This window comes from Artibeus jamaicensis, unplaced genomic scaffold, assembly GCF_021234435.1.
Source record: "Artibeus jamaicensis isolate MK-2021 breed Jamaican fruit bat unplaced genomic scaffold, CSHL_Jam_final scaffold_1019, whole genome shotgun sequence".
NCBI lineage: Eukaryota > Metazoa > Chordata > Mammalia > Chiroptera > Phyllostomidae > Artibeus > Artibeus jamaicensis.
In genome coordinates this window covers 3,307,436-3,334,516 of record NW_026522025.1, presented here as the reverse complement: position 1 = coordinate 3,334,516, position 27,081 = coordinate 3,307,436, and the positions used below count along the sequence as shown (strand labels likewise).

The window sequence follows — 27,081 nt, the reverse complement described above, 5'->3', positions numbered from 1 at the left end:
TAGGGAGAGACTTGAGGGAAAATGTGTGACTTCACTGAGTAAGTATGGTTTTTTTTCCCCCACCTAAAGCAGCATCAGCCCAATTGAATCATTTATATCATACCAGCCAAATGCTTAGTAAGTTTTCTTCTGTGCCTTATATGTCTGGATTTTTTTAAATGTAAAAAGGACATTCACATAGGTCAAAATACTTTTAAAATAAAAAAATTTTAAATTACAGGTGTCCCAAACCAGGCCTCAAGGTTATGTAATACAATCTATAATATTTTTTCTTGGTTTTTATTTACTGTTTTTCTTGTTAGGAAGTAAGTGCTTAAGAGTTAAAGATCTGGAGCCAGACTTTCTAAGCACAGATTTTAGTTCTGTCACTTGCTGGTTATATGTTTTTGATGAGTTATTTAATGTTTTTTTAATGTTTAATGTTAATGATGAGTTATTTAAAGCTTTGGTTTTCTCATCTGTAAAATGGCAATAACATGCTCTCTTCTTTTTTTCAAAGATTTTATTTATTTATTTTTAGAGGGGAAGGGAAGAAGAGAGGGAGAGAAATATCAATGTGTGGTTGCCTCTCATGTGTCCCTTGCTGGGAACTGGCCTGCAACCCAGGCATGTGCCCTGACTGGGAATCGAACTGTAATTATCTGGTTCGCAGGCCCATGCTCAATCCACTGAACTACACTAGCCAGGGCTCATGCTCTCTCTCTCTCTTTTTTTTTCATGCTCTCTTTTTTCTGAGGAAGTCGTATGGGTGAAATGGATTAGAAAATAGTTTAGAAAAGTGCCTACTATACAGTAACTTAGTAAATTTCTGCTGCTGTGATCTTTATTATTACTATTGTCATTTTAGATTTTAAGTTAAAGTAACTGGCAAAAATGCTTGCAGTTTAACTTAGAAGGGATGGCTTATTGACCTTAGTCTTATACTCCCATTGGCTCTAATTATCAGTTCTAAACTTCCTTTCTCTTTCTCTCTGCTTCCTTAGATCTCCATTATCAGTTTCTTGTTGGCCACTTTTCTGGGAAGTGAGTTTTAGGGGCCCATTTATCTTATAAATCAGCAGTTTGCAACCAGTGTGCCACAAGAATTTTTAAAATATGCAGTACCTATTAGGAGCACTGACCTCTTTTCTTTTAGATTGTCATAGTAAAAGATGAAAACAGCCAACACAACAACAGCACTCCGGTGTGAGTGCCCTGCTTTGAACCATAAATATAGGTCATATAATAGAGTTGCATTTTACTATTCATGTTGTATAATAAGTTTGCATGTGATTGGTTAATTCTTGGTATTATAAAACCTTGTATAGAAGCATAGGCACCTGATTTTTTAAAAAGTCACTTGGGAGCAAAAAGGGTAGGTAATTACTATTACTTTTTTTTTGTAAATCAATCAAAATTATACCCTTTTTTCTGTCAGATTGGCAAAAAGTTAATATATTTTTTGGTGTGCCACAGAATTTTAGTAATTAGTTTATGTATGCCATGAGATAAAAAATGTTGAAAGTCACTGTTGTAAAGGTATTTTAATATTGTTTTATTTCTTAATACCTGTCCCTAAAGCATCTTACTGATCAGAGGTAAATACAGAGCTTTTACCTCTTCAGACTTGCTGGAAAGTATCAACCTAGCAAAAATTTTTAAATATTTTTTTCCCACTAAAATACGTGAATAGATTGATTACCTTTAAAGTCACATAACTAACATAGGTATACTAAATGCAGTCAGATTATAAGATTGATTGTTTCTTCTTTTATGTGTTCATTGTAATCTTTTAAGACCTCCTATAGGATTTGTTTATATATTTTTCAAACCCTTGATTTGAGTTCTTTGTGTCTTATTCACAATATATTAAGCATAATTCAACTCCTGACATAGAGGTCTTCAGCAAATTAAAAAAAATAAATTAGTAATTCCAACAAGTACTACTAAGATATTTTCTTTGAACTTCAAAAAGAAATAATGTTAATGCATCTGTTTGTATTCAGATTAGACATTTATGGCATGGGGCCTGCCTTGGAGATGTAGAGATGGACTTAAGAGTGGAAGTGTGTTTTACCTTCTTAGTCCTTCCTTAGGAGCTCTAATTGGGCAGACTCTTCATATGTTTATGGGGAATGGAGCCAGCAGAGTTAGTCTTTCACTTGTATGGATATTTGGAAGAACTAAATTTTCACAGCACTGTAGGTTCTTATTTCACGTCTCTTGTGGAAATCGCCCTTGAAGTAAGTGGTGCCTTCTGTTTGCTATATTTATGAAAAACTGGTTTAACAACTTTGACTAGATTATATACTTACTTGGATATATTCAAACTTTTAGAGATGTTAAAACTTTTCCTTTTAAGATGATTATAATTTTCAGACAGTATTTGGGACTGTGTGAGGTAAGAGATTCTATTGGGTTGATGCTCATAACAGGAAGAGTGGATAGCCCCACAGAAGCAATGAGAGTGATACTTAGAAGGAAACTATTCCTTAATTTTCACTATAGAGTAAACATTTTAGAGATGTTAACATTAGCTTACTTGTTTTATTTTATTTCTTAGTGTTATATATAGATGTGGAATCTGATTTTCACGCTAAAGTTCCTGTTGTGGTGTGCAAAGATCGGAAAAGGTTGGTAACAATGAAGAAGAAATAAAAGTATTTTTTTAAATAATGACAGCATCCAAATATGCAGTGAACATCTCTAAGAGAGAAAATTTTTATTTTAGGTTTCTCCTTGGATTAATATGACCAAGCAAATGTCTGCTTATTAAAAGTAGCAGCCTTACTAAAAGCATGTGAAAAACAAACAGAACAAGACAGTTAAAAATAAAACACTGTGAGGAAGACCTTTATTCACCCAACTGTGTTGAACATTTATTTTATGTTAGGTGATGCTTTTCTGTGGGGATACAAACATAAATGAGAAATAGTCTCTCTTTTCAAGGAGCTCACAGTCTGTCAGACTCTAGGTTTTTGTTCACTGAAATTGAATAAATCATTGAAGACTAATTCAGTGATTTTTTTTCTAGTCAGATGTCTGTAGTATTAAGAGAGCAAAGTACCTTGGAAAAAGGAAATTAAAATTATTTTAGGTGAATGTGGGAGACCTGGAAACATTACAGAAATAATAAAGTGTTCTTTAATTGATTATTAACCTCTATATTTTATATTTTAAGATTTCTTTTATTTTCTTATTCAAAACTAGAAGCATCTATGGGAGGTCTAGTTCAAATTCCCTTTTTTCTAAATTAGAAGATTGAGACCTGGAGGGACAATAAGTGACTTGTCTAAATTTACATCATTTAGGGGAAAATCAGAATTGGAATTGGAAGTATTTTGACTGCTAGTGTTTTTTTCATCACACCGTATCTTAATTGCCTCTACATGGCAATCTCAGATACCATATTTTGCTGTGTATAATGTGCTCTTGTGTTTAATGTGTACCTATGTTTTTGGCCCAGACTTTCAGGGAAAAAAAGCTTTCATTTTAACTTTCTAACTCAATTTTTTAAAAATATATTTTATTGATTATGCCATTACAGTTGTTCTATTCCCCCCTTCATTCCCCTCCACCCTGCACACCCCCTCCCCCACCATTCCCCCCTTTAGTTTATGCCCATGTGTCTCAAGTTCTTTAGATTATATATCTCCCCTACTATTCTTGCTCTCCCCCCTATCTATTTTCTACCTGCCATCTATGCTACTTATTTTCTGTACCTTCTCCCCACTTCTCCTTCTCTCACTCCCCTGTTGCTAACCCTCCATGTGATCTTCATTTCTATGGTTCTGCTCCTGATCTAGCTGTCTTCTTAGTTTGCTTTTGTTTTAGGTGTGGTTCTTAATAACTGTGAGTTTGCTGTCCTTTCACTGTTCATCTTTTTTTATCTTTTTCTTAGATAAGTCCCTTTAACATTTCATATAATAAGGGCTTGGTGATGATGAACTCCTTGAATTTGATCTTATCTGAGAAGCACTTTATCTGTCCTTCCATTCTAAATGAAAGCTTTGCTGGATAGATCAATCTTGGATGTAGGTCTTTGGATTTCATGACTTGGAATACTTCTTTCCAGCCCCTTCTTGCCTGTAAGGTCTCTTTTGAGAAATCAGCTGACAGTCTGATGGGAACTCCTTTGTAGGTGACTGTCCCCTTAGCTCTTGCTGCTTCTGGGATTCTCTCCTTCATTTTAATCTTGGCTAATGTAATGATGATGTGCCTTGGTGTGTTCCTCCTTGGGTCCAACTTCTTTGGGACTCTCTGAGCTTCCTGGATTTCTTGGAAGCCTATTTCCTTTGCCAGATTGGGGAAGTTTTCCTTTATTATTTGTTCAAATAAGTGTTCCACTTGTTGCTCTTCCTCTTCCCCTTCTGCTACCCCTATAATTCAGATGTTGGAACGTTTAAAGATGTCCTGGAGGTTCTTAAGCCTCTCCTCATTTTTTTTGAATTTTTGTTTCATATTTTTCTGTTTGGTCATTTTTTTCCTCTTTTTGGTCCACTCCTTTGATTTGAGTCCCAGTCTCCTTTCCATTACTGTTGGTTGCCTGTGCATTTCCATTCATATCAATTAGTTTAGCCTTCGTATGTTCCTCTAATTTGTGACTAAAATCAGCCAGTTCTGTGAGCATCCTGATCACCAGTGTTTTGAACTGTGCATTTGAAAGTTTGGCTATTTCTTCATCACTTAGATTTATCGGCTCTGGGGCTCTAAGTTGTTCTAGAGCCATGTTTTGACCTGTTCGTGCCTGTTAGGTATGAGGAGAGGCGCCTTAGTTGTTCACCAGGGCAGGGCCACCCAGGTTGCTGGGTGGTGACGCTGTAGGTGGGGGCGGGGTCAGAGAGGGACAGTGGTGGTCCCCTCTGCCGCTTCCTACCACTGGGGCCTGCAGGTCTGTCTCACTGCTCCCTCCTTCACCGGTTTATCTGCGCGCAAATGTGTGACTGTGGTCAGCCCTCAGTGAGTCCGCTGCCTTGGGCCCTCAGTGGGTCCGCCCACTTCTCCACACCTGGGATCCGCCTACGGCTGCTGGCAGGCCTTGGTCGCGTGCCCGGGTTGGTTTATGGATCTTTCCTGCCCAACCTTGCTCTGCTGCTGGCTCTGCCCTTCTTACCGGTTTGGTTGAAGGGCTCGTTGTTGTCAGATTTCCGTGAAGTTCAGTTTTCTGTGGCTTTGGATGTGTTTTTGTTGCTAAAAGTTTGTTGTTTTTAAACTTGGTTGTGGGAGGAGGTACAGTGCTTCCACCTATGCCTCCATCTTGGTGGAAGTCCTCTAACTCAATTTTTTATTCATTTATATTTAGATGCTTGTTTTTGTATTATAAAGAACTTTTAGCATTTAATTTTTAACATACTATGGGAGAAGAAATTTTTAATAGTTTTTAAAAAAGATCTTTATTTATTTTTACAGGACAGGAGAGGGAGGGAGAAAAACATTAATGTGTGAAAGATACAGTGATTGTTGTCTGTCCCATGCTCCCAACCCAGACCTGCAACCCAGACACGTGCCTTGACTGGCAATCAAACAAGTGACCTTTTGGTTTTCAGGTCAACACTCAATCCATTGAGCCACTCCAGCCAGAGAGGTATAAGAGATTTTATGTAACAAATAATTACAAAACACAAGAACAGATACAGGGTATTTCAGGTACTACCTATGTATAATGCGTATTCTTATTTTTCTCTAAAAAATTTGGGCACCCCTGGCTGTTGTGGCTCAGTGAATTGAATGCTAGCCAGTGAACTAGAATGTTACTGGTTTGATTCCTACTCAGGGGACATACCTGGGTTGTGGGCTAGCTCCACAATATGGGGCGTGCGAGAGGCAACCATACACACATTGGTGTTTTTTCCCCCCATTCCTTTCTCTCTAAAAATAAACAAACACAATCTTGGAAAAAAAAACTTGGGTAAAAAAGTGTGTGTTATATGTGGCAAAATATAGCACATTCTTCTCTGTCACTAAAATACCTCCACTATAATTCTGTTACCTCATTTAAGGTAGCTCCTATTTTCACTTACATATAATAAGCATTACTTGTGGGTCAATAGGGTAAATCCGTTCTATTCTCTTATCTAAAAATAGCACATCAGTTATGGAAACTTAGGAAAAAATTAGAGTTAAGAAGTCCAGCTAGTCCAGAATTTCATTTTTTGTTTTTATCATGTACAAAGCAAAAAGAATGTATTAGGAAGCTATGTTGTACTACCTGACATTGACAACATCAATGTCTTTTCTCATAAATCAAATTTTGGTGAATTATAATGCTTTTGAAAATAATTTCCCATGAACTGAAATACTAAATGAAGTAGAAATTTATTTGTGAAGTACAAATGAACATTTAAAACATTTTTAATTTATATGGAATGCTAGTGATGGAACTGATACATAGTTTTCAGTTGGCTCTTAAGTTTATTAAAACATTTGTTTTTATTTTGGCTTCTTAGGTGTTAAAATATGGTGACTGGAAAGGATAGCTATAGGATTTGAAGTAGTCTCATGTATTAAAGTATTAATACAGTGAAATTTGTTTTTTTCTCATTCACAGTGACTTACTTTGTAGAGTGAGTGCAGGAAATGATATGGCATGCCTCACTACTGATTTGCTTGCTGCTCTTGGCAAAACAGAACCTGTCTTTATTCCCTTGGTGTTAGCCTTTCGCTATTGGGCTAAGGTGAGTGAAACAGAAGAAAAAAGTACCTAACCAATAGCATAAATCATAGTATGTGGGGACAAATTATTCATGGATAACTGTAGATTTGAAGCAGAGTAGATTTGGGATAAGTTTTGGAGGCAGGACTGGTAGAGGCATTGGATATGAGGGTTGAGGGGAAGCGAGTAATTGATGACAACTCCTGAATTTTTGGAAAATGAAAAGATGCCAGGTTCTTGGAGAGGGAGATGGTATCCTTAAAATGTAAAATCTCTTTAAGTTAATTTTCAAATGTACAGTAATTTTAACTGGAATTACCAAGAGTTTTTAAAAAGTTGATAAAATTATCTTAAAATTAGTATGGAAGAAAAAATGTTTGAGAAGAGTGAAAAGAACTCAGAGAAGACTAGTAACAGGGGACCTACTTTACCACTATAAAACCGATTTATTTAAGTGTATACCATTGGCATAGGAATAGACAGATAGATCTGTGAAATAGAATAGGAAGCCACAAAATTGACCCTAGTGTAAATGAGATTTTAATGTATGAAAAAATAAAAGAGCCCTGGCTGGTGTGTTTCAGTGAGTTGAACTGAGGGGTAGCTGGTTTGATTCCCAGTCAGGACATGCCTGGGTTACAGGCCAGGTGTCTGGTGGGGGTGTGTGAGAGGCAACCTGTTGATGTTTCTCTCACACATTAATGTTGCTTTTCCTCTCTTCCTCCCTCCCCTCCCTTCTTAAAAAGAAAATCTTTAAAAAAAAAAAGAAAAAGTTTTTATTTTCATGATAAAGCAGTGGTATAATTAATAAATGGTGCCATCACAACTGTATCTTTCTTGAAGAAAATATTGGACCCTTAGCACACCGAATGCAAAACTAAATTCCACTTGAATGAAAAAAATCAAAGTTTTAAAGGACAATTTAAGAAAAAAGAATATATATATGACCTGTGGGTTGGGGAAACCTTTTTTACTGTGACAGGAAACCTAGAAGCTGTGTAAGATAAGCATATTTAACTACATTTTATGTGGTAAAGGGTATCATAAATAATGTCAAAAGAAAAACATACTGGGAAAAATAACATTTTTTTCAAATGCATGTACCAGATCTACAGGGTGTGATGAAAAAGAACATATGAATTGATATGTAATGTATAAAAATAGAAAACCTGCCACAGGGTTTAATAAGCTGTTCAGAAAAGAGCAAATTCAAATGGCAGTAAACAGACATGTCACTCATCCTATTGACAGTTTTTGAAATCCTACAATGTTGGAATTGAAATACATCACAAATTTTTAATCCAGTAAATACATTCTTGGGAATTTAGCTCATAAGTACCAGTACTTAGAAAATATGTATAAGGATAAGTATTACAGCACTGTTTAAAGTAGAAAAAACTGAGAACAAAGTGCAAATGTACTTGGATGGAGGAACTATTGAGTAACCAGGTAGATCATAGACTATAACCATTTAAAAGAATGTTTTAGAGTTGTACTAATTGACTTACAAGGCCTTTTCTCAATGCTTTTTTTAATGGAAAAGAGTAATACATGGAGATATGTATAGTAAAAAATTTTGGTAAAACAAAATCATTTCTGTATTTATATAAAAAATATATATGTTTATATATAATTATTTGAGTATAGAGGAAGGCATGGGCTACTTAGAAGATTATTAACATAAAGAATAGAAGCAAGATGAAAATAATATTTGTGAAAGGTGTCCACAGTAAAAGCACGTTGTATGATACTCCATTTAACTAAAATGTATATATGTCTTTATATGCAATAAAAAATGAATGGAAAAATAGTCACCAACATGTCAGCAATTATTTTAGGTTGGTGAGATTTTAGGTCATCTCTTGTATTTTTTATATATTTATATAATTATATACTTACACTTTTTACAATGATTATGGTAGCAAAAAAGCTACTTCTGTTGTGAGGGAAACAGAGAAAATTAAAGAAAGCTAAAATAAATGGTGAGCCCTGACCAGTGTGACTCAGTTGGTGAGTGTCAGGTTGCCAGTTTCATTCCTGGTCAGGAAGCTTGCTTGGGTTGTGGGCCCAGTCCCTGGTTGGGGGGTGTGTGAGAAGGCAGCCAGTTGATGTTTCACATATTGATGTTTCCCACTCTTCCTTCCTCCCTTCCCCCCTCTCTAAAAATAAATTAAAATCTTTAAAATAAATGGTGATACTTTTTTCTTGTCATTTTGCAGTTGTGCTATATTGACTCCCAGACTGATGGTGGAATTCCTTCTTACTGTTTTGCATTAATGGTGATGTTTTTTCTACAACAAAGAAAACCACCTCTGCTTCCTTGTTTACTTGGAAGTTGGGTAAGCATGAGTTTTGTGACACGTAGTTTGCTCTTGCAGAGTACTCTGTTTAAACAATTTAAGTGGGCATTCTGGTTTTCTGTTTGTCCATCTTTTAAAATAATTTGTTTTTTCACTACCAATTTGGAATGCCTTTTTATATAGATCGAAGGCTTTGACCCAAAAAGAATGGATGACTTTCAGCTGAAGGGCATAGTAGAAGACAAGTTTGTGAAGTGGGAATATAATCCAAGTAGTGCAACTGAGAAAACCTCAGTTGCTGAGGAAAACAAAGCTAAGGCAGAGCAACTAAAAGATGATACCAAGAAGACAGAAATGGACAACCAAAGCAGTGCCATGAAGGGAAAACATGGCAAAGTAAGCTCTTTTTTTGTTTGTTTGCTTTTCTATCTGTAGAATTTGTGATATCTTTGATTGAAACCATTTTAATAGTAGGTTGACTGACTTTGAGTAAGCCTTTTGGCCTCCATTTTCTTCATCTATAAAGTGAAGAGTTGATCTGGTTTGGTTTTTCAGTGTCAAGATTCTCTAATGAATTTACAGCTCATTTTAGGAGGCTTTTGTTGTTTGAATCATGTCATATTAATTCTTTGGATATTTTTTATTTACACAAAATTTCCTTCAGGAATTGGTCTGTAACCAAAACTTTAGCATATGAGAATTAGGTTGTCAGATTGGTGGAGAAATAAGGGCCCTGTGGTCCTTTAGGGGGTGGCTTGCTTATTTAATCATTCAGCATTGATTTATTAAGGACTTTCTACATCCCAGGCATTATTTTGAGTGCTAGAGAACCACAGTTGAATATCTATGGATTGGGTCCTCCAGAAGCATCTCAGTTGATGGCACTGTATCCTTAGAGGTGCTTATAGTCAAAAACATTGGAGTCATCCATTATTTCTCTCTGTTACACCCCATATGAAACATGCCAGGCAGTTCTGTCATCTCAATTTCAAAATACCCAGAATTTGACCACCTCTCACCACCTCCACTGTTAACCATCCTGGCCCTAGCTACCATCATCTGTGGTTGGGACTGCTACCATAATGTCGTAAGTTTCCCTGCATCTACTCTTGCCCCTTATAGTCTGTTCTTAAGACAGTGATCATAATGGCTCTTCCAAAACTTAAGTCAAATCATGCCCTCCCCCCTCCCCACACTCAAATGGTTTCAGTTGCTCCTCATTTAATTTAGAATAGAAGCCAAGGAGATCTTACTGGCTAGCTTTTTGTTTTCCTCTTCTTTTCTTCCCCTTTCTTTACCATACTAGGTTTATTGGTTTTCTTTTTAAAGCTGGTCACACTCCTCCTCTAATGTGTATGCTGTGTTTCCTGTTACTAGATCATACTTCTTTTTTCTTCAAATATACCTTCTCAACAAGTCTTACCCTAACCACTCTAGTTAACATTGAAACCTCCTGCTCCCATATACCCATGTCCTTTACTAAACTTTTAAAAAATATCCACAGCACTTTTCTTCTGTTACTGTGGCATTTACTTAATAAGTTTGTTGTTTATTGTGTCCTTCCCCTGGAAAGTGAGCTCCACAAAGGCAAGGATCTTTGGGTTTTCTTTCACGGATCTGTGGAAGTCGGTAAACTGGGACTCATGTGCCTGGCACATCAGTAGATACTCAGTGAATAGTTGTAGAATTGAATGAGTGAATAAATGCTTCATGCATTTATTTTCCTGAGTGGTCACTTTTAGTCAGTCTTTAGCTAATTTCTTTAGAATTCAGGTATTACCTCTTCTGTTACGACTCCCCAGTTACAGCCCTATTTTAGCACACAGCCTTTACTGTAATTGCTAAATTGTCTATTCTCCTAATAGTCCATGAAGTAGTCTACTCACCTTATTTGAGTGGCAGTATGTTATAGTGATTAGCAACGTGGACCCAGGTAGGTGGTCCTGGGTCAAATTTTTGCCATATAAAATTTTTTCCCATATAACAACTTTATAAAGTTGTTAGAATTAGTAATTATATGCACAGTATTTAAAAGAATGAATGATGCATGGTGAGCATTATGTGTAAGTGTGACCTCTCATTTTTTTATATTCCTAACACAATGCCAGGGACATAGTAGGTTCTAAATAAATATTTGGCAAATGAAGGAATTAGCTTTTGCAAGCCCTGGGCATTTACATAAGATTTTAAAAGTAATTATTGCTGTGAAAAGCTGTGGTGATTGTTATGCTATGGTTTGCAACCTTGGACATCGGGATCACTTAGGGAGCTTTAAAAATCCCAATTCCAGTTCATAGCCTGGCCAGTTGAATCAGAATTTTGGGATGGGTATTGGATGTGGGAGTGGTGTGTAACTCAGGTACTAGTGTATGTTAGTACTTCCACTGTGATGCTAATGTGCAGCGAAGGTTGAGAATCACTGTTCTAGTGGAAAGAACACAAAATTCTAGGAGTCAGTAAACTGGGACTCTGTTTACAGCAGTGCCTCAAACTGCTTTTAGCAAGTTGCTTCTTTATGCCCATTTTTTGAAGAACTGATCTCTAAGGTTTTTTAAAACTGAAAAGTAAATAGTTCTTTAGTTTTGTGAAGCCTAAATGAAAAGTATTTTTTTCCCCAGTCTCCTTTAACATTAGAAGCACCAAATCAGGTATCTCTGGGACAGTTATGGTTAGAGCTGCTAAAATTTTACACACTGGATTTTGCTTTGGAAGAATATGTCATATGTGTACGGATAAAAGATATTTTAACAAGAGAAAACAAAAACTGGCCTAAAAGGCGAATTGCCATTGAAGGTAAGATATATTTCATTTGGAGAATAATTTTTGTATGCTACTCATCCTCTGTTTTAATGCAGTGTTATAGATTTTATCCCTTGGCTTTGTAACAGTGTATATGCCTCTAGGTTGTCATTGTACATTAGATAAATACCTTATCAAGTCCATTATAGTTTATAGGATTAATACTCATTTAAATGTTGCCGATCTGTAAATATTATATTGGTAGGGTTATTAGCTTGTTTATATGTCTTTATTTTAATTTTTAATTATGGGAATTTTCAAACATAGAAAAATAGAACAATTACATGACTACTACAAGATTTTTTTGGAGAAATTTGTGTCATAAAATTTCTCAAGTATAATTTTAAAGTCCAGCTTTTATTTTCTGCTAATGACCTCATCTATTAAAATGTGACTGAGCTAAAGAAAAAAAAAACAGTTGATGTTAACAAATCAGGATTCACATCAAATCCTGAGAACATTGAGATCTTTAATACAGAAATTAGTAGAATGGCTTCTAAATTCTTAATCAAAAATATAAATTCCACAATATTTTACCTATATTTTAGAGGTAGGAAATTTAATTTGTTTGTCATTTTAATTTGTTTAGGTTACATATTCCCTCAATTCTCTTCTGGCCTTCTCTCGTGTGATTTGAACTCACAAATATACTCGTACACTCAAGCATGTCCTCACGTCTTACGCTCTCTTACACATAGGAAATAAATGAGCTCTGAAACATTCAGCCATCATAATTTCTCTTCTTTTTTTTTCTTCTGAAAGGGGGAAAGATGTCAGGAAAAGCTTTTTAAAGGCTGTATTTAGATAAAAGCAAAAAGTAACAGATGCTTCAACCATCACAGTCCTGGCCTGTTAATTAATTCTTTTACTTAATGATCTTCAGCAGTGGAAAAAATGTGTACTGTTTTTTGAATGGTACTGTCCTTTTTTCCTTGGCATATTTGTATTTAAGGCTTATGAAATTCAAAAACCGCCCCACGCAGTGTGGTTTGGTTGGAGCATTGTCCTGTACCCAAAAAGTTGCAGGTTCCATTCCCAGTCAGGGCATGTATCTAGGTTGCAGGTTTGATCCCTGGTCTTGGCATCTATTGGAGGCAGCTGATTGATGTTTCTCTCTTACATTGATGTATCTCTCTTTCCCTTCCTTTCTCTCTAAAAGCAATGAAAAAATGTCCTTGGTTGAGGATAAAAAATGTTTTCAGAAGTATGAGTTGGTGTAAGCCTTTTCAACATAGCCACCATTTTAGATTGGATCAAAATTTAAATTTTGGTTTAATTTTTACTTTCTTAGGTCTGTTCCTACTTTTCTGTTTCTCCTTTCTCACTTAAATTTTCTGATTTCATTAAAGTTAAATCTTAAAATCACTTTTTAACTTGAAGCTTTGAGAGTTTAGCTCATATTTTGTTTGTTTAAATTGCTAAGAGTATGTAACTAAAGAGTACTATAACAATGAAAATTAGTAATGGGTTCCAGGAGCTTGAAAAATTTCATTCAAGGACACTGTAGGGAGGCATATTGGCATAATAGCTGTTTCCAGCAGTTTCGTCATTGAAACTTTGTAATTACTGAGTTGGGTTTCTCAACAGTTCTCTCATTACCTTATTATTATTCTTTTATTTCTTTTCTAAAAGGTTTTTTAGTTCATGACAGGAAAAGATGTTGCTATTGTATTTCCCCTACTCACTTTGCAGGAAGTCTCATTGGAACTTCAGTTTAAAAAAACTTTAGGAAAATGTACTCTGCTCACAATCTAGCAGTTCACATTTATTCATATAAGCTTAGAAATATTGTTTGTTAGTAGATACCTAGCTACTGACCATTTTCTTTTTTATTAGATCCATTTTCAGTCAAGAGGAATGTTGCACGGAGTTTAAACAGCCAGCTTGTTTATGAATATGTTGTGGAGAGATTCAGGGCAGCTTATCGATACTTTGCCTGTCCTCAGAAGAAGGGTGCAGAGAAATCGACAGCAGATTCTGTGAAAAAAGAGAAGGGGAAAATAAGTAATAAGAAACTAATGAAGTCTGAGAATATGACATCTAATTGTTGCATTCAACTTGGGGAAAGCACAGAAAAAGTAAATGCAGAAAGAGGTCAACCTGAAAAACATCATGAAATGAAATGTACATCACAGAGATGTATTACTGAAGATGATAGTTTGTTGGTAAATGAACTAGTTTTGGCTGAACATGGACAGGAATCTTCATCTCTTTCTGCCAATGAAGGCAGTGAATTAGAACCAAAATCAATTAAGAAACAAGATGATTTAGCACCTTCTGAAGCTTGTTCAAACAAGGAGCTCAGCCAGTGTAATTGCACTGATTATAAATTCTCTGACCTAAATGAATCTGTTGGTACAGACTGCAGGTCACATTTAGAAACAGAGAATTCACATCAGATTGTGTGCACCGACACATCTGCTACCTCTTGCAACTGCAAAGCCAGAGAAGATGCTTCTGACCTTAATGATGATGATAACCACCCCACCCAGGAATTACATTATGTGTTTGATAAGTTTATTTTAACATCTGGCAAGGTAGGATACAGTTTGCCAACAATCTGTAAGATGTTATGGTTGTTGTATGGCTCTGTTTTTATAGTTTGTAGATTTAGGAATGTAAAAATAGCTTCTATGATGGTGTAGACAATTGTTTTGGAATTATATTTTGGTATATATTTTAATTTTGCTGCATTATTGCTAATAGTGGCCTTTAAAGAATATATGTAAAACACCAGGAAGTTTCTGCACTCTATTACTAGTTGATTTGCTTCACTTTCTTATATATGAACGAATTCATTAGATATTTTATGAAAATCAATTTGGCAAAGCTATCATATATTTTAAATTGTGCTTTTTTAAAATACCCAATGATTATTTTCCCCTTACAAATGAGAATACAAGAGCTATAATATAATAGTATTCTATTTTAAAGAGGCTTTTTTGGGGAGGGGCACAGGAGATTGCAGGGTGGGGGAAATATAAACCTGTTAAAGATAGTTGAATGATCCAAAAATATGAAGAATCCAGATTCTTTTTCTCTGCCATTGAGCTTCTCTTTGCATTTTGATATATCCCTTATAAATTACAGGAATCTTAATTTACCTACTTTTCAAGTGGCAGACTCTGAACTTTAACTTGATAAATTATAGAAAATAAAATGCCCTGATGAACAGAACAAAAGCAGTAACTGTTTTGTTAATAAAAATGTTTTAGCTATGTCACATTGCTTCAAGTGCAGTATACATAATTAAAATATTACCAGCACCCAGGATGCTGATTATATAGATCATGCATAAACCAAGTGATGGTATAGGTTTTGAGGTTAAGTTTGTGGATATTGCATAAGAGTTGTTCCTTGTATGGAGCTAATTTATTTTTAGAATTCAGCTTTATAGTTTGGTTTCTCGAGTACCATGCTAATGTAATAAATGGAGCCAACTAGGCAGGCGTGGGTTTTTTGATTGATTGCTTCTGAATGTAAAAATGTTTAGTGTGAAATGAAAGTAGCTTCTTGAAACTTTTTATACAATCATATACCATATAATGATTTTTAGTTAACAGTGGACTACACTGATGATCCCGTAACATTATAATAGATGATAAACAACAAAAAGGTTATTTTCAATGTGGAAAGAAAAGGTTGAACTTGACTATAGTGTTGAATTTACTGCTAGTGCTGGGTGGCTTAGAGGAGCCTCTCAAATTGCTGTCTACCAGCTGTGTGCCAGGCCACTGCTGGGGCTGGAGTTGGAGAGGGAGCTAGAGCTGGGGAAGAGGGAGCCGAGGGCTGCCTGCCCCAGCCCCTGCACACACTGGTGTACTCATGTAAGCACATGTACATGTGCACACACACTTTCCTGCACACACATTCATTCTCTTTATCTCTTTCCTGCCAGTCCAATTCTTCTCTCCGTCTCCTCCCTCTCCCTCCCACTTTTATAATTTCTCATCTCAGGCTTTCTCAGTCTCTTTCAATCTCTGCTCTCTTCTCCCTTTCTCCTCCTTCCCCCCCTTCCTTCTGATGTCCATTCTCCCTCCAATGGTGCCTCAATCCACAGCCCTCCTCTTGCCCTCCAAATACACACTCACACACATTTTTATACCACATTTTTACTGTTTTACTGTACTTTTTCTATGATTAGATATACAAATGACAATAAGTTGGCTATTACCTACATTATTCATTACAGTAACATATTGTACAGACTCATAGCCTAGGCACAATAGGCTATAACGTACAGCCTTTGTGTATGGTAGGCTATACCATTTAGGTTTGTGTAAGTGTGCCCTATGATGCTTGCAAAATTACAGAATCATCTGATGATACGTTTCTCAGAAAATATCCCCCATTGTTAAGTGACGTATGATTGTTATCTAGTTTGTTAAGGATCTTAGTAGGTTAAATTGTAATCCATGTATTTGATTTAGAGGCTGATCAAACTGTTTGAATTAATCCATACCTTTTTCATCGCTTGTTATTTTATTTTACATCTTCAGGTAAAGCTAATCCTTGATAATACCAATTTAGTAGGGAAGAAAGTTAAAGTGGTTGGCTCAAAATATATTTCTTACATTTAACAATGTGTTTTGTTAACATGCTTCCCCCATTCTCCCCAACCCCCTGAAAGAACAGGTTATCAGACCTGAGCTACATAAAATAATTCTTTTTGGATCTGCTTTTTAAGTAATGATCAAGTCCCTCAATAGTTTCTTAGATTAGATTATTTTTTGCCTTTCTTGTATAGCCACCAACTATAGTATGCAGCATCTGCAAAAAGGATGGCCATTCAAAAAATGATTGCCCGGAGGATTTCAGGAAAATTGATCTAAAACCTCTGCCACCAATGACAAGTAGATTTCGGGAAATACTTGATTTAGTGTGTAAAAGATGTTTTGGTAAGTCTTTTATTATTAGAACTACTGACACTAGTTTTTTTCTTAGATTTTGAATATCTTTTTTCTTATTTAAATATGGTTTGTTTACATTTGTTTTGGTAGAAGTTTTTCAATAGTTTAGAGATCCAGCTGTAGATATTTACTAAATGCCTACTGAGTGCAGGGCACTGTGGTGAATGGCAAGGGGAATACAGAGTCTGTATGTGTTACTTTTAAGGAGCTTAGACTTTGGATTTGTGCTGTCTAATATGATAGCCACTGGCTATATGTGACTATTTAAATTTAAATTAATTTTAAATTTAAATAGCCACAGAAATGAAGAGTTAAGTTCCTCAGTTATATTAGCTACATCTCAAGTACTGAAGAGCTGCATGTGTTCTAGTAGCTATTGTATTGGACAGTCTAGATAAAGAACATTTTTACCATTGCAGTGTTTTTACACAGTGCTGCTCTAGATGGATGTAATGACATGTATGAACATTGCCGTAATTGGAAGCAGAATGTGTTACATGCTATAGTAGTAGTAAACAAAATGCAGTGCAAATACAATTTTAACTCGGATATATCAGAGGAATTGTAATTAATGATATGGCATTTGAGTTGGACCTTGAACTGCATTTTCAGATGTAGAAGATTATGCATAAAAACAAAGGGAGTTTAACTTGGGAGAATAATTGCCTTAGATTTGGTAAGGTATAAGAAAGGCAGCAGAGGGAGATAAGGTTAGAAAGATATTTTGGGGAAAGACTTACATATGTCTATGGTCTTATTTAGAAAAATAAGATGAACATATATGAAACGACTAGAAAACTGAAAGGACACTGCAAACTAAACTGGCAAGCAGTGTGGAGAGCTAAGGAAATTTAGTTAGGGAAAGGTCTTTGAAGACTGATTAGGCAGCTTATATGGAAGATGTGCATTTTGACCAGGCATTTGTGGCAACTGTTAGATTTGAATGGATTAGGTGCCTAGTGTAACAGTAGAGTATGAATCTACCAGGAGGTTAAAACAAGCCTGTATATGGGAGAGAGTAGAATGTCTGAAGAAAACAATATTAAATAATATGTAGGAGTAAATATATTTTGTAGGTGTTTTATAAAGAAAATTATGTGAAATGTATATAGATTTATAAAAATCATTTATTTTGCTGTTCTTCTGCCCCTTTCTTCCCTGGTAACATTTATGATTGTAATATTCTTAGAAGTTAACAAATAAAGAAATTCAAGTGAAGTTTTTAGGGTAAAAAATTGGAGATTCTTTCAGATTTTCTTTTTCTTTTTAAATTTAGATGAGTTATCACCACCTTTCTCTGAACAACACAACAGGGAGCAAATTTTAATCAGCTTGGAAAAGTTTATTCAAAAAGAATATGATGGTATGTCTTTTGTTAAAAAATTGATGATTTTGTTATTCTAGTTACCTGGTTTGAGTTTCATTCATTTAAGTGTTTATTGAATAGTTATAAGTTGGATACTATTCTAGGTGCTGGGGTTACAGTGCTGATAAAAGAGGTAAGACCTGCTCTCATGAAGCTTATATCAAGAGGGGGAAACAGATAGTCACAGGAAAAATATGTATGTAAAAATATATATGTATGTAATATAATATCAGGAAACAATAAAGGCTATTAAAGGCAGGAGTTAAAAGGATAGTGATGGGTTGTTACGGTTATTTTCTGATAAGGTAACATTTGAGCAGAGCCATGAATAATATGAAGGAACAAGTTATATAAATATATATGGAGGGAATATTCTAGAAAGAAAGAATAGAAAGTACAAATACCCCAACACTGGATTATGTTTGGTATGTTTGAAGGCCAGCCAGGAAATCAGTGTGGCTGGAGTGGAGTGTATGAGGTAGATTGTACTACACAGATGAGGTCAGAGAGGTAGCCTACAAACTGGATCATTAGGGTCTTCTAGAAGTTTGTGGAAAGACTTTGAATTTTGAATGTCTAATGAGGAGGAGCTTGTGAAGGATTTTACCACTTACAGGTGACATGATCTGAGAGAAAAGAGTATAGATTCCTAAGTAAAGAAGCAAGCAAAACATTGAAAAGGCTGTTGCATATATTCAGATGAGATGTAACAGTGATTCAAAAGAGTAGATGAGAAGTGGTCAAATTTAGGATATATGTTGAATGTAGAGCCAACAAGATTTGCTGATGCATTACATGTGAGTTGAAAGGAAAGGAGTCAGGGATGGTTTCAAGGTGTTTACCTCTGTAATTAGATTGTGCTATTTAACTGAGATGGCAAAAATAGTGGAAGGGACAGGTTTTAAGGTTGAAAAATTAAGAGGTTTTTTTTGCCAAATATTTTAGGAAAGAATAGAGTTGATTTATAATCAGAATGAATTTGTACTTTTAAAAGATAATCTGTTACGTGCTATAAGATTCCACTTTTTAATATTTGCTAGAATATAAAGTATTGACCAAATCTAAGATCCTGTTTTATTAAACTGATGCATATTTTTATTTGCTCATGAACATAGCTTTTTTTAGATCTCTTCAGTTATTGAAATTTTAAGTAGGGTATCAGAACTGAATTGTATAATTAAGTTTTGAAAATATAGAATTTGTTATCTAAATGTATAGTCTACAAGAATTAATAGGAAGAAAAACCCAATCTCATTAAGTCATAGCTTGTTTGAAGTATCATCTGTAGTGAATGATACTAAGGATGAGAAGGTAACCCTATCCTAATTTATATCAAGTGGATTAATGATTCATTTTTGGAAGACAATTCTATGTATAATATTAAGATTGTATTTATTTTTAGTGAGAGAGGAAGGGAAGGAGAAAGAAAGGGAGAGAAAACTCAGTGTGTGATTGCCTTTCAAGTGACCCCTACTGGGGGCCTGGCCCACAAGCCAGGCATGTGCCCTGACTGGGAATCAAACCACTGACTCTTTGGTTCACAGTCCTGCGCTCAGTCCACTGAGCTACACCAGCAAGCGCTATGTAGCTATTTTAATATTGAAGATGAAAGAAAATAAGCAACATTTTTGGCATATTATGCTTTATTATTTCAAGAAAGGTAAACACACAGCTGAAACTTAAAAAAAAAAAGATTTGTGTGGAGGAGGTGCTGTGACTGAATGTGTCAAAACTGGTTTGTGAAGTTTTGAGCTGGAGATGTCTTGCTGGATAATGCTCCACGGTTGGGTAGAGCAGTTGAAGTTGATTGTGAACAAATTGAGACACTACTTGAGACAGTAGTCTCAGTGTTTTATCACATGGGGAGATTGCTGACATATTCAAAATACCTAAATCAATAAAGTTATTGCTGAAAATGAAAAATGCATCTTATTTTATGGGAAAAACCATATGGACTTTCTGGCCAACCCAGTACTAATGTGATATTTATTTGTAAACTACTTGAATGTGCCTTGAAAAAACTAGTTTATTCCCAAGACATAAATCTGTAAATATTGATCTTAACTATTGATAGTAATACTGAGAATGAATAAAAGTAGGTGAACTTAACGAGATAGTTAAGTTGGAAGAATCTAAAGGACTTGGTGGTTTTTGGATGTGGAAGTTGAGAGAGGTGTTGGTCACACATACAAGTATATTTCTAACTTGGGTAATTGAGTTAATTATGATACTATTTGCTGAGCATAAGGATTATATGAATAATAGGTTTGAGATAAAGTTCATGGTTTAGTTTTGACTTGTTGAATTTATGATGTCTGGAAAATAGAAGAAGCAGTTAGATATATGGGTGTGGGATCTTGGGTCAAAGATCTGCATTTTAAATGAGTATTTTGGAATTTCTCGGTATATCTGTCAATGGTAGATAAATTTAAGTCCTAGAAGTGGACAGGATTGTCTGTGTTAAGCCCTAAATAGGTAATACAAGACTCCTTTTTCTTGCTAATTATAAAACTTTTGATTTATTTTTCTTTGCTTAGAAAAGGCAAGACTGTGTTTATTTGGCTCTTCTAAGAATGGATTTGGATTTCGGGATAGCGATCTGGATATTTGTATGACCCTGGAAGGCCACGAAAATGCAGAGGTAAGAGTTAGTGTTTGGAAAGGGATGTAGAAGTTTATTTTCTTCCAGTGATGAATCTATTTTTAAGTTTGTATGTAGTATTGATAAAAGCGTATGGTGTCATTCTTTGTGTAAATATATTAGCAATAGTAATGTTTAAAATGTAAAGGGATTAGCATTATTATCTTAAGACATTAAAATATTTAAATAAGTAAATTTGCTGTTTAAGTAATTTTATAATGCAAAAAGCATGTCATTGAGAGTTATAAGTGTTTGTAATAAATTTTTGGAAAAGTTAGTATATTATTGAGTTGGAATTTTTTTTTTACTAGAACCAGTGAGAAGCTGATGCTTCAGTTCAGTAGTGAATGTTGATCTCACTTTCTTTGTCTTTTCATATTTCTTCCATTAGGTGATATCTTTATATCATTAAAGATAGAAAATAAAGGTGGACATTTAATTTATAAATGGCTTGTGCTCTATAAGCTCATTACAGTTTTGGGGTACTCAGAACACATTTCTTTTTTCTGTAGAAACAGTGTTATAAATGATTTATTCTAGTATAGTTCTATAGTGAAAGAGGCTGCTAGGAAAAAATATTGTTTATTTGAAATATGGTATTGAGGGAGAGCTTTGTGAATACCATGGACTGCCAGAAAGACAAAAAGGGAGTCCTGTAGTAAATTAAGCCTGAAACATGGCTGGAAGCAAAAATGACAGAACTGAAACTTTTCTACTTTGGGCACATTGTGCAAAGTCAGGGTTTTTTGGCGAAGTCATAATGCTAAAGAAATAGAAGGCAGCAGGAAAAGAGGAGGACCAAATATGAGATGGATTGACTTCAAAGAAGAAGCCCATAGGCATTAATCAACAGGAGCTGAGCAGGACTATTGAGGATAGGACTTTGTGGGCATAACTTATTCATAGGCTCTCCAGGAGGCAGAGCTGACTCAATAGCATGTAACACATAGGATAGCTTTGAGAAATTCATTTTGGGCGAGGAGGGGAATTAACATTTGTTGACTCCCCAGTATACACTTTACATACGTTATCTCATTTCACTCTTAAAACCACCTTCGAGGTAGATAATTTCCCCCGTTTTACAGATGAGGAAACTGAGGCTTTGAGAGATAAACTGACTTGCCCAAGTTCACAGCTAGTAAAATGTTGGAGCCGGGATTCATACCCAGGTCTGTCTGACTCCAGAGTTCGTGCTCTTTCCATTGTATCTCACTGTTTCTCTGTAATTTATTTAACCCACAATGTAGCTGAAATATAGTACTAATAGTACTGTAGAACCTAACCACTACTTTCTGGAATCGAAAGCTTTCTGAGTTCCACAGTGAGATGCCAGGAGCAGACCATCCCCCAGAGCAGTCTCATCAGTAAGAGTGGGTACTTGGGCTTTTCTTCTTTGTATATAGGCCTCAGCAGTGAGAAAAAGATTGCTCAAACTCCAGTAAAGAAGGGGGCTAATTGGATGGGGAAGAAGTGTCCTAGGTCTTCCTAGCAGCAACTCGAAAAGGAGGGGATCTCTATAATTGCTTTTTTTTTTTTTTTTAATACCAGCATAGCTATTGCTATTTATGTTTCAAAACCAGGGACTGCTTGCAAGATTGGGGAGAGGCCACGCTTCTGGCATCCGTAGTGGTGTCAGGATAGCCTCTGCTGTATTATAAAAGAATTCAGCAGAATAGTGTACCTATGTGTTTCTCAAATACTTTTTTCAAAAGGTAATTGTTAGAACCAACCAGAGTAGAGGTGGCAACGGTGTCTGGTAGATCTTATTTCTGGCCCTAAGTAAATGCTTCTGGTGTTAACATCTTCTTGTTCTATAAAGAAACTGAAAAGTTGTAAATATTTTAGTTCTTCTTAAATTAACTTCTACTCAGTGCTATCTACCTGAAAGATGCCCCTATACATTTTGAAGAGCAAGAATTGAGGGAATAGAAAACAATTTTTATTCAGGAAAGAGGTTAGGGTTTTAGGTAACTTCTATGTAAAATTTAATAATCATACTTCTAGTTATTAAGGGTTTATGTATTATATATAATCAGTGCTATTCACACTGGAAGGTTGAAACAGTGAAAAAGAATAAATGTTTTTTTCCAGATGAGCCATAATTGAAAACTTAAAATTTAGCACAAATTTATATCATTGCATTGTAAAGAGGAAAATAACCTCATTTTATTATGTGTTACTTAGTAATTAAAGTTTCCCTTGAAATTTCCAAGTGAAGCTTCAAGGACTGCCACTTTCTTGTAGTGAAAAAGAAGCATGTTGGGGATATACAAAAGTGATTTTAGTAGTAAGTGTGGGCATGATGTAAATACCCATTAGCTTAATGCAGTTAATTTATAATGCTATTATCTTCCCTGTTTCGTATGTTATAGATACTGTTACCATATCAACTCTGTTGTCTAGTTTTTTAAAAATCAGCACATTTAAATTTTAAGGGGGTAAGAATTTTCTTGAAAAAGTAGATTCTAGTTATAAAAGGATTATTTGTATTTTATTTATCAACATAATAATAATAAATAGCTCACATACTTAAAGTGCTTATTTTGTGCCAAGCATGCTGGTGAATGCTTTATATACATGTCTCATGCAGTCCCTCTAATTATTCTGTAGGGTAGGAGTGTATGATTATCTTTTTTTTTTAATTTTTTATTTATTTATTTTTAGAGAGAAGGGAAGGGAGGGAGAAAGAGTGGGAGAGAAACATCAATGTGTGGTTGCCTCTCACGTGGCCCTCACTGGGGACCTGGCCCGCAACCCAGGCATGTGCCCTGACCGGGAATCGAACCAGCGATCCTTTGCTTCACAGGCCCGTGCTCAATCCACTGAGCTACACCAGCCAGGGCTGATTATATTGGTTTTATATAATAGTAGTGTGAAGCTGAGAGAAATTAAGAATCTGGTCAGAGTCCCATAACTCTTCAGTACTTAGTTTAAGGTTTAAATTCAAGTTTGCCTGAATTCAGAGTATGTGTTCTTAATCACCACATTCTTTTACCTTCAACAAACCCATCTATAGTTTATTCATGTATTTGAAAACATTATCCTCTTGCCTTTGTGCTTCTCAAACTTTAATGTGAGTGTGAATTACTTGGGTTTTTTAAAAATGTAGATTATGATTCATTAGACTGAGGTGGGTCCTGAGATTCTGCATTTATTTCGTTTTCAAATGATGCTGATACTGCGGATTTATGCACCATTTACTTGCGTAGAAGGTTATATAATGCTTATGGCTATAGATTTTAAATATTAGTTTTAAGTGCCTAGATTGAAGTATAATTTGTACAAGGCCCAGTTGAGTCAGACCTATTTTATTCTTTCTTTCTTTTAGAAATTAAATTGTAAGGAAATAATTGAAAATTTGGCAAAAATTCTTAAGAGACATCCAGGTATGAATTTTAAATTATACCTTTAAAACAACAAAATATTTTTTAGCTTTGTGAAAATTATTTAACCTAGTGAAGTTTTATTTTTAATCAGGTTTAAGAAACATTTTGCCTATAACCACTGCCAAAGTGCCTATAGTAAAATTTGAACACAGACGAAGTGGTTTAGAAGGAGATATCAGTTTGTATAATACATTGGTAAGTTTCTCTTTCTTATAGACCCAGGTATATTTATACTTATTGAAAAAGTTTATAGACCATCATTAGGTGGTCTATTATATCCCTGACCATACCTTTATATTTAAATATTTTATTTTTTTACTTTTTATTTATTTTTATTTTTATTTTATTGATTATGCCATTACAGTTGTTCTATTCCCCCCTTCATTCCCCTCCACCCTGCACCCCCCCTACCCCTACCATTCCCCCCCTTTAGTTTATGACCATGTGTCTCAAGTTCTTTGGATTCTATATTTCCCATACTATTCTTGCCCTCCCCCATCTGTTTTCTACCTACCGTCTATGCTACTTATTTTCTGTACCTTCTCCCCCCTTCTCCTCCCACTCCCCTGTTGCTAACCCTCCATGAGATCTTCATTTCTATGGTTCTGCTCCTAATCTAGTTGTCCTTTTAGTTTGTTTTTGTTTTAGATGTGGTTGTTGATAACTGTGAGTTTGCTGTCCTTTCACTGTTCATCTTTTTTACCTTCTTTTTCTTAGATAAGTCCCTTTAACATTTCATGTAATAAGGGCTTGGTGATGAACTCCTTGAATTTGATCTTATCTGAGAAGCACTTTATCTGTCCTTCCATTCTAAATGAAAGTTTTGCTGGATAGAGCAATCTTGGTTGTAGGTCTTTGGATTTCATGACTTGGAATACCTCTTTCCAGCCTCTTCTTGCTTGTAAGGTCTCTTTTGAGAAATCCACTGACAGTCTGATGGGCACTCCTTTGTAGGTGACTGTCCCCTTATCTCTTGCTGCTTCTAGGATTCTCTCCTTCATTTTAATCTTGGCTAATGTAATGATGATGTGCCTTGGCATGTTCCTTCTTGGGTCCAACTTCTTTGGGACTCTGAGCTTCCTGGATTTCCTGGAAGTCTATTGCCTTTGCCAGATTGGGAAAATTCTCCTTTATTATTTGTTCAAATAAATTTTCCACTGGTGGCTGTTCCTTTCCCCCTTCTGGTAACCTTATAATTCGGATGTTGGAGCGTTTAACGATGTCCTGGAGGTTCCTAAGTCTCTCCTCATTTTTTTGAATTCTTGTTTCTTCATATTTTCCTTTTTGGTCATTTTTTCCTTCCTTCTGGTCTGCTCCCTTGATTTGAGTCCCAGTTTCCTTTTCATCACTATTGGTTTCCTATGCAATTCCCTTCATTTCAATTAGTTTAGCCTTCATGTGTTCCTCTAATTTGTGACTAAAATCAACCAGTTCTTTGAGCATCCTGATCACCAGTGTTTTGAACTGTGCGTCTGAAAGTTTTGCTATTTCTCCATTGCTTAGATTTATGGGCTCTGGGGCTTTGAGATCTTCTTGAGCCGTTTTTGGTCTGTTCGTGCCCATTAAATATGAGGAGTGGAGCCTTAGGGGCAGGGTGGGGCCTCCAGGGCGGGGTCGCAGGATGGTGATGCTCTATGTGGGGGCGGGGTCATAGAGGGGAAATGGTGTCCCCCTCTCCTGCTTCCCACGGCTGGGTGAGGAGCAGAGCCTTAGGTGTGCACCAGGGTAGGGTCACTCAGGTCGCTGGGTTATGATGCTGTATGTGGGGGCGGGTCAGAGCCGGGAAATGGCGGCCCTCTCTGCTACCTCCTGCTGCTGGGGCCTGCTCGGTCCCGTCTCACTGCCCATTCCCTCGCCTGTCTATCTGCGCAGGAATGCGCCACCACAGTCAACCTGCCGCCCTTTGCCCTCACTGGATTTGCCTGTTGCTCACTGGGTCACTCACTGGGTCGCTCATTGGGTCGCTCATTGGGTCACTCACTGGGTCTGCCCTTTGCAACCCTGCACCTGGAATCCACGTTCCTGAGTCCGTCTGACTGAGTTTTCCTGTGCAACCCCGCTCCGCCAGCTGCGGGTTTCGACCCTCTGTCCGGTCAGGCTGAAGCATTTGTTGTTATCAGACTTACGAAAAATTCAATTTTCTGTGTTCTGGCTGTGTTTTCTGTTGCTAATATTTTGTTGTCTTTAAACTTGGTTGTGTGACAAAGCACGGTGTCTCCACCTATGCCTCCATGTTGGCGGAAGTAGTGCCTATTTAAAGATTTTAAATGTGAGTAGTATAAGGGGGAAAATTATCTTCATATTTCTTTCTGATTGAAAATTAGTTTTTGTTTGGCTAATTTATAGGTATTTTGAGTTTTATATTTATAAATTCTATTTGGAGTATATTATATCTTTCCATTTCATTTTTAGAGTTAATTTTAATAAATTTGAAGTGTTTTCAAATATGTAATTATTTTTCAGGCTCAACATAACACAAGAATGTTGGCTACTTATGCAGCTATTGATCCCAGAGTGCAGTACTTGGGATATACTATGAAAGTGTTTGCAAAGGTATTCATACTAATGACCTTGTTTGTTGTAAAGGCTAATGATAGTTAAAGTGAAACATACTAATGTCAGAATTGTGAAAAATATTTTCTGAGTTTTGTTTACCTGAGTTTATAAAGAGAAATACTGAATATTAAATGGTTGAAATTTATATCTCTTAGGGTGATTCTTAGTTTTTTTCCTGTGTGTGCTTTATTCCCATGTGAACACTCTTCGAAAATTTCTACTTGGTAAAATTTCTCAATGTGATAATGATTTTTAGTTGTAGGCATGGTAGTTGGCATACTATCCTAGTTAAGAATCTCTGGGTTAGGAAATCTGATATTTGGGTTTAGTGATAACATTTTCCAGCCAAGAAAAGAAACAGTGCCAACAAAACCCTGTTTACTTTTATAACATTTAGAGTACTGAATTTGGGTTTTTTGTTTGTTTGTTTGTTTGTTTGTTTGTTTAGTGTGTAAACTCCATGAAGGTAGAGACCTCTGTTCAGACCTAGTT

General features: G+C 35.7%; 1 protein-coding gene across 11 annotated transcripts in view; it reads left to right on the top strand.

The window, feature by feature from the left end:
* TUT4 (terminal uridylyl transferase 4) overlaps positions 1–27,081 on the top strand; it is a 127,267-nt gene that overhangs the window by 55,031 nt on the left and 45,155 nt on the right. For all 11 annotated transcript variants that reach the window (XR_008389700.1, XR_008389701.1, XM_053655433.1 and 8 more), the window contains exons 8-19: positions 2,543–2,612; positions 6,527–6,653; positions 8,851–8,970; positions 9,115–9,327; positions 11,550–11,724; positions 13,567–14,267; positions 16,478–16,628; positions 17,917–18,003; positions 20,544–20,647; positions 23,976–24,033; positions 24,125–24,228; positions 26,497–26,586. Coding sequence is in view for 9 of the 11 variants with exons in the window: in XM_053655433.1 (XP_053511408.1) it covers positions 2,543–2,612; positions 6,527–6,653; positions 8,851–8,970; positions 9,115–9,327; positions 11,550–11,724; positions 13,567–14,267; positions 16,478–16,628; positions 17,917–18,003; positions 20,544–20,647; positions 23,976–24,033; positions 24,125–24,228; positions 26,497–26,586 (2,000 nt within the window). In the remaining 2 variants the exon portion in view is untranslated. The remainder of the gene's footprint in view (positions 1–2,542; positions 2,613–6,526; positions 6,654–8,850; positions 8,971–9,114; positions 9,328–11,549; positions 11,725–13,566; positions 14,268–16,477; positions 16,629–17,916; positions 18,004–20,543; positions 20,648–23,975; positions 24,034–24,124; positions 24,229–26,496; positions 26,587–27,081) is intronic.